This window comes from Pagrus major, chromosome 2 (genome assembly GCF_040436345.1).
Source record: "Pagrus major chromosome 2, Pma_NU_1.0".
Classification (NCBI taxonomy): domain Eukaryota; kingdom Metazoa; phylum Chordata; class Actinopteri; order Spariformes; family Sparidae; genus Pagrus; species Pagrus major.
The window spans coordinates 30,923,283-30,930,479 of NC_133216.1; the positions used below are offsets into that span (position 1 = coordinate 30,923,283).

General features: G+C 39.5%; 1 protein-coding gene across 4 annotated transcripts; it reads left to right on the plus strand.

Annotated features, from left to right (window-relative positions):
- Positions 1 to 1,675: 1,675 nt before the first annotated feature.
- lyrm9 (LYR motif containing 9) lies at positions 1,676 to 5,983 on the plus strand. 4 transcript variants are annotated; one of them, XM_073487490.1, is made up of 5 exons: positions 1,707 to 1,773; positions 2,410 to 2,487; positions 2,645 to 2,796; positions 5,485 to 5,577; positions 5,661 to 5,983. In XM_073487490.1, the coding sequence occupies exons 3-5, from the start codon at positions 2,671 to 2,673 to the stop codon at positions 5,676 to 5,678; spliced, it is 237 nt and encodes a 78-aa protein (XP_073343591.1). In that variant the 5' UTR covers positions 1,707 to 1,773; positions 2,410 to 2,487; positions 2,645 to 2,670; the 3' UTR covers positions 5,679 to 5,983. The 4 variants fall into 4 exon arrangements, with proteins under 4 accessions (XP_073343567.1, XP_073343583.1, XP_073343591.1 ...); XM_073487474.1 differs by having other exon boundaries at positions 2,648 to 2,796; XM_073487466.1 differs by lacking the exon at positions 2,410 to 2,487 and having other exon boundaries at positions 1,676 to 1,773; positions 2,648 to 2,796.
- The last annotated feature ends 1,214 nt before the right edge of the window (positions 5,984 to 7,197 follow it).

Consider the following 7,197-nt stretch of genomic DNA (forward strand, 5'->3'; position numbering starts at 1 on the left):
TAAAACATGAAGATCACAAACAAAATCAATGACCAGGCACAACCCAGCAGGAGCCCAGGACACACTGAGAATGTGTTCGACATCCTGGAGATTATTGTCAATTTCTCCTCCACTGTCTGTTAGGTTTCCCAGGTCTGTCCAGTAGCTTCCATCGTCAAATGATGGAAGCTACTGGACAGAAATGGTGGTGATCAGCTGATGACTCTGCTCATCTCTTCACCCAAGTGTCAAAGACATCCAGCCACATCTGATGATGCAAACACAAAGATGATCAATGTTGTTTGACCTCGTGGTTCTGGTACCAGGTACACTTGAACATGATGTTAGTTATGGACTGTTTGTTCAGATTCACGTATTTGTACCAGTTTATTCCATTTCAATAATAGAAAATATTACTGTCAAAGGCTCCTTTGCTCCTTTGGTGCAGAATTAAGTTGGGCAGAATTTCCAGGTGAAGATACAAGTTGACACATTTCACTCAAAAGAAGTCAGGAAGGTCACGGTCAACGCTTCTCAGCTAACGACTAAACAGATAAACCAATGTGAACTGGACAGACAGGTAACTATTAACTGATCACCCTATCAGAATTCACGTTAAGTTACTGCTGCTCCATAAAGAGAACTTTTAAATAACTAAATAAGGGAGGGTCTTCATTGTGAGGAGTTTTTTTTTAACAGCTTCTCTGTTGACCACTAAACAAGACTCAGTCATCAGCAAAGACACCTTCAAGCAGGTTGCACAGTACAAATCCCTGCTGTGCTGGGCTGATGTGCTGAGTGAAACGAGTCGCACCAATTTGCATTTCCATTACCAGTTTTACCACACTGAGTTGAGCTAAGCCGCACACGGGATGGACCTTTCTCCAGAGTAAGGTCACTCTAAGGAGTAAGGTCAAAATACTACTGGTGAATAATGATTTTAATGAAGTATTAAGTACAGATCTAAAAACTATTGGTAATTTTGCCTCTTGAGCTAACCTCATCCAACTTAAATTCAACTAGAATGGCACTCAGTAGAGCGTATACCTTCGTCAAGGCCCAACAGTGCCCTTTAATTCAGTCAAGCCTAATCCAATATGAAACTGGATAGCCCTGTATCACACTAAATTATAAACCACCCATAATTGCTTAACCACAATTTAAGATCACCACATCTAGGATCCACATCAAATACTCACTTACAGATATTTGATTTTCTTCATGAAGATTCTTTCATTGTTTCCTCAGAAACATTTCTGGATCCGCAGTGAGAGTGAAAGGGGCCTGTTCTGTGCTGAGACCCATCCTCCATCCAAGAGTCAAGGAAATATGTTTAATAGTTTATGTGTAATCCTGCAGACAAACCAACCAACCAACAAATACATAAACAGACAACAAAGCGGAGGTAATAAAATGGAAGAAATAGTGGAGTAAAAAAAACACAACATGTCCCTCTCATATGTAGTGGTGGCCTATAGAAGTTGAAAAGTAGTGTGAAACTGAAGTAGTCAGGAGAAATAATTGTACTTCACGTGGAGGCTGACATGCGCATGAACAACCCAAATGCACTCGCCTTCATCTACCACGAGTGGACAGTCAGATGTTTTTAAATTCAGTCAACAGAGGGCAGCAGTGGTCCAATGGAACATTGATGCTCACAGCATTAAACACAAGAAGAAGACTACAGCGACGAACACATCCGCTCATAGTGCAACAGTGTCATAATGTGACACCGTGGGCTGTTCTATAATGCTGGACGCCCTCTGACAGCCTTCACCACGGTCCACAGCTACAGTAAGCTTCATGCTATACGTTTGTTTGGTGGTGATAATGTCGCCACTGTGTTGTAGCAGCTTAGTTACGCTCTCACCTAGCTAGTTAGCTAACGTACTCGCTGGGTCAGCCGAGGATAAAGTGTAGACAAGCCACTGTGTACGAAGCATGTAGGACCTTTTCTCAGGACTTTTGTACAATTATTTTTAATATTAATAAAACACTTTTAATAATATGTTTGCTCCAGTGATATTTGTTTTCATTATGCAGTTTAAAGTGACTCAGTTTCTATGCTAGATAGTCGTATGTTATTTGGTTCTGTGTTACTTACTGGTGTATGAGCTACATGTAGACATTACAGAAGGTGAAATCCTTGAAAGAACCCTGTAACTTTGAGATAGTGAATAGTCTCATGTTAAAATTGAAATTGAAAATTTTAAAAACGAAAGAGACTAGTTTATAGATGGCCCTTTATTACAATGATATTGTAAAGCACTTGGTATATGTATAAAAAACAAAACAGAAAATAGCACTGACACCTTGTCATTTTAGGTTTTTCTTGTAGACATGTTGACAGAAACTTGACAATTTATACATCTGGCAGAAATGATGAAAAAGTGCGATCAAACTGGATTAATGTTTGAATTTGTCTGTCAGCTGGTCCATGAAGTGCTGCCAAGACAAACAGACACATGATACTCAAACTTAACCAAGTGCAGAGCTGAATGAAGCACTGTGAGTTATACCTGTAAAACACTTGTGATCATCTTGCTGGCTCATATGCTTTGTATGAGAATGTAAACACAAAGCCATTAATTCTTTATGAATTCCTTTTCTGTGGTTAATATAGTGTCTCTAATTCTAATGTGCTCTTGATTTGTATTTGTACCAGCAGCAGTTTAATCGGAGGAGGACGGGATGCCGCCTTTGGTTGCAGTTGAGTTGATCCAGACACCAGTGCAGCTCTATCGATATCTCCTCAGATGTTGCAGGCAGTTACCGACCACAGCAATGCAGCAGCATTACCGACATGCCATAAAACAGGTGAGGTCGTCACGTGTCCCAACTACTGACAAACCAAATGCTTTTCAATTGATCTTGGACAAAATATTATGTAGAATTAGGCTCATAAACAAGTCATTTCCAAAACAGGAGACTGATCATATGTACTCTTGTGACAATGAAAACACCAAAGGAGTCTACATGTATCTTCAGCTGTAGACCAGTTTGAAATCTAAAACAGTCTGATAGGCAATGAGGTCAGTCCTACAGGTGAAACTCGAAAAATTAGAATATCGTGCAAAAGTTCATTTATTTCAGTAGTTCAACTTAAAAGGTGAAACTAATATATTATATAGACTCATTACATGCAAAGTGAGATATTTCAAGCCTTTATTTGTTAGAATTTTGATGATTATGGCTTACAGCTTATGAAAACCCCAAATTCTAAATCTCAGAAAATTAGAATATTACATGAAATCAATAAAAAAAGGATTTTAAATACAGAAATGTCGGCCCTCTGAAAAGTATAATCATGCATATGTACTCAGTACTTGGTTTGGGCCCCTTTTGCATGAATTACTGCCTCAATGCGGCGTAGCATGGATGCTATCAGCCTGTGGCACTGCTGAGGTGTTATTGAAGACCAGGATGCTTCAATAGCGGCCTTCAGCTCTACTGCATTGTTCAGTCTCATGTCTCTCATCTTTCTCTTGGCATTGCCCCATAGATTCTCTATGGGGTTCAGGTCAGGTGAGTTTGCTGGCCAATCAAGCACAGTAATCCCATGGTCATTGAACCAGGTTTTGGTACTTTTGTCAGTGTGGCCAGGTGCCAAATCCTGCTGGAAAATGAAGTCAGCATCTCCATAAAGCTTGTCTGCTGAAGGAAGCATGAAGTTCTCTAAAATGTCCTGATAGATGGCTGCGTTGACTGTGGACTTAATAAAGCACAGTGGACCAACACCAGCAGATGACATGGCTCCCCAAATCAACACAGACTGTGGAAACTTCACACTGGACTTCAGGCATCTTGGATTGTGTGCCTCTCCATTCTTCCTCCAGACTCTGGGACCTTGGTTTCCACATGAGATGCAAAATTTGCTCTCATCTGAAAAGAGGACTTTGGACCACTGAGCAACAGACCAGTTCTTTTTTTCTTTAGCCCAGGTAAGACGCTTCTGATGTTGTTTGTTGTTCAGGAGCGGCTTGACAAGAGGAATACGACATTTGAAGCCCATGTCCAGGATCCGTCTGTGTGTGGTGGCTCTTGATGCAGTAGCTCCAGCCTCAGTCCACTCCTTGTGAAGCTCCCCCACACTTTTGAATGGCCTTTTCCTGACAATCCTCTCCAGGCTGCGGTCATCCCTGCTGCTTGTGCACCTTTTTCTTCCACACTTTTCCCTTCCACTTAACTTTGTATTAATGTGCTTTGATACAGAACTTTGAGGACAATGACCTTTTGAGGCTTTCCCTCCTTGTGGAGGGTGTCAATGATGGTTTTCTGCACAACTGTCAGGTCAGCAGTCTTCCCCATGATTGTGAATTCTACTGAACCACACTGAGAGACCATTTAAAGGCTCAGGAACCCTTTGCAGGTGTTTTGGACTAATTAACTGATTAGAGTGTGACACGTTAAGCCTACAATATTGAATCTTTTCACAATATTCTAATTTTCTGAGATTTAGAATTTGGGGTTTTCATAAGCTGTAAGCCATAATCATCAAAATTATAACAAATAAAGGCTTGAAATATCTCACCTTGCATGTAATGAGTCTATATAATATATTAGTTTCACCTTTTAAGTTGAATTACTGAAATAAATGAACTTTTGCACGATATTCTAATTTTTTGAGTTTCACCTGTAATGGAAGACTCAGAGTTGTGGCTGCTGTCACCTGCTCTCCCAGGCAACACTAAGTAATCGGCTCTAAAATGATGATTAGCAGATGTTTTATTTTTCAGTATACAGTATTTAGTATATATTACAGTTAGAGTAAGTGCATGTTTTTCTCCACCAGGCAGTCATAGTTGTTCTCCACAAAGTCTCAGGAGACTTCGAAGTATTCTCAACTATCTAGCTAAGGATAATTCAAGTTTATTACAACTTGGATCTCATTCTTGTAGATTTGTCCATCCTTATAACATTTTTGATAACATTGTACTCGCCAAAGTCATAGCTAAGATCTGGGAACACATTTCTGCCTAAAAAATGACATAACGTTAATGGCAACACTCTACTCAGGATTATCCTCTGAAACCCATCAGAAAATTAAGGGTTCCCAGTGGAGTGACCTGTCATAGCACTGTGGAGCAGGTTTGTCTTGTCATGTGCATGCAGGTGACACAATACACATTCATGATGGGTCAAAAAAGGCAGGAAAGAAGAAGACTAGAGCCAGTAAAAATGGATGTAGACAATAGAGTATTTAAATTGTTTAAAAAGTAACATTGAAATAGTATATTCCTCTGGGACACTCTCAATCCTTTCTCCTCAGCAGACATACCAGCACTGACCTTTGACCTTTCTTCCATAACCATGACACACTCTTATTGTGTTTTCTTCATGTAGATATTGCTAACATATTCATGGACTTCATAACATCTAAGAACAATGAATCATACATCCTTTATGTGTCATCATTAAACATGTTCGATATGGTTTTCCTAGCCTGGATACATAAAACAGCTTCCCCAACACTGTATTATCCTGATCCTTGGCTTTGGTTTCCAGGGTTACAAAAGTCACTCCGATGAAGATGACCCAGAGAGGATACAAATGATCATCCAAAGAGCTATTGCAGATGCAGACTGGATTCTTGATAAAGTAAGGATGAAGGCCTTTTGAATTGCATGTTGATGTACAAATAAATACACACTGCAATTCTAAATTCTCTTTTTAATTTACAGTATACCAAGAAGAAGTGAGGTTCATGAACCATGAACACGTCCTCAGCAGTTGAATCTTGCAGTGCTGCACCTGACATTAGTTGAAGTGGTCGATGTACTGTTTCAATTGTTTGTTGGTGATGTGAAGCCTGTGGGTGAACAGCCACCGTGAAGCAACATCTGATGAGAGCTCACAAGTCATTTACTGCTACTCTATTATATAATGTATAAAATGACTTCTCAATTCACTGTAATGTTAATAGGTGTAAATACTTTTCCTTGACAGAAATGAGTTGATATGTATTGTTTTTCTTTTTCCATAAAGTAATTCTCAAAAATGATAACTTAGTTGTCTTATTTAGGGCTGCACAACTAATTGCAGTAAGGCCGAGTGCAATATCCAAGGCAGAAGCAGCAACTTTATCATAAAGGTAAAATGTGTGACAGACGGCAGTATACTGAAATACTGTGGAGCAGCAGAGAGGTCCTGGTCAAGATTTGTAATCTTGTTCTCCAGATGGAAGAAAACATGTTTGTTTGGTACAAACTCCCACAAATGTCACATCATCAAGATTTTAATAGTTTTATGATGAAAAAATTAAAATAGTAATTCAAAAATGACCATTCCCACTAATCATGACTCATATTGCAAATGTAATCTGTCAAAATAACTATGATTTTTTTTTTTTTTTACTATGTTGTGCTGCACCTGTATTCCACAGACTAATTTCACCTCAGAATGACAGTACTCCACCTTAGAGAGCCACTCAGATAATACCAGGAAGTTCTGATGTTGACTTTTGAAATTTTGACGCATGTTGGCATTACTCTGGAGAAAGGTCCATCCCGTGTGCGGCTTAGCTCAACTCAGTGTGGTAAAACTGGTAATAGAAATGCAAATTGGTGCGACTCGTTTCACTCAGCACATCAGCCCAGCACAGCAGGGATTTGTACTGTGCAACCTGCTTGAAGGTGTCTTTGCTGATGACTGAGTCTTGTTTAGTGGTCAACAGAGAAGCTGTTAAAAAAAAACTCCTCACAATGAAGACCCTCCCTTATTTAGTTATTTAAAAGTTCTCTTTATGGAGCAGCAGTAACTTAACGTGAATTCTGATAGGGTGATCAGTTAATAGTTACCTGTCTGTCCAGTTCACATTGGTTTATCTGTTTAGTTGTTAGCTGAGAAGCGTTGACCGTGACCTTCCTGACTTCTTTTGAGTGAAATGTGTCAACTTGTATCTTCACCTGGAAATTCTGCCCAACTTAATTCTGCACCAAAGGAGCCTTTGACAGTAATATTTTCTATTATTGAAATGGAATAAACTGGTACAAATACGTGAATCTGAACAAACAGTCCATAACTAACATCATGTTCAAGTGTACCTGGTACCAGAACCACGAGGTCAAACAACATTGATCATCTTTGTGTTTGCATCATCAGATGTGGCTGGATGTCTTTGACACTTGGGTGAAAAGATGAGCAGAGTCATCAGCTGATCACCACCATTTCTGTCCAGTCGCTTCCATCATTTGACGATGGAAGCTACTGGACAGACCT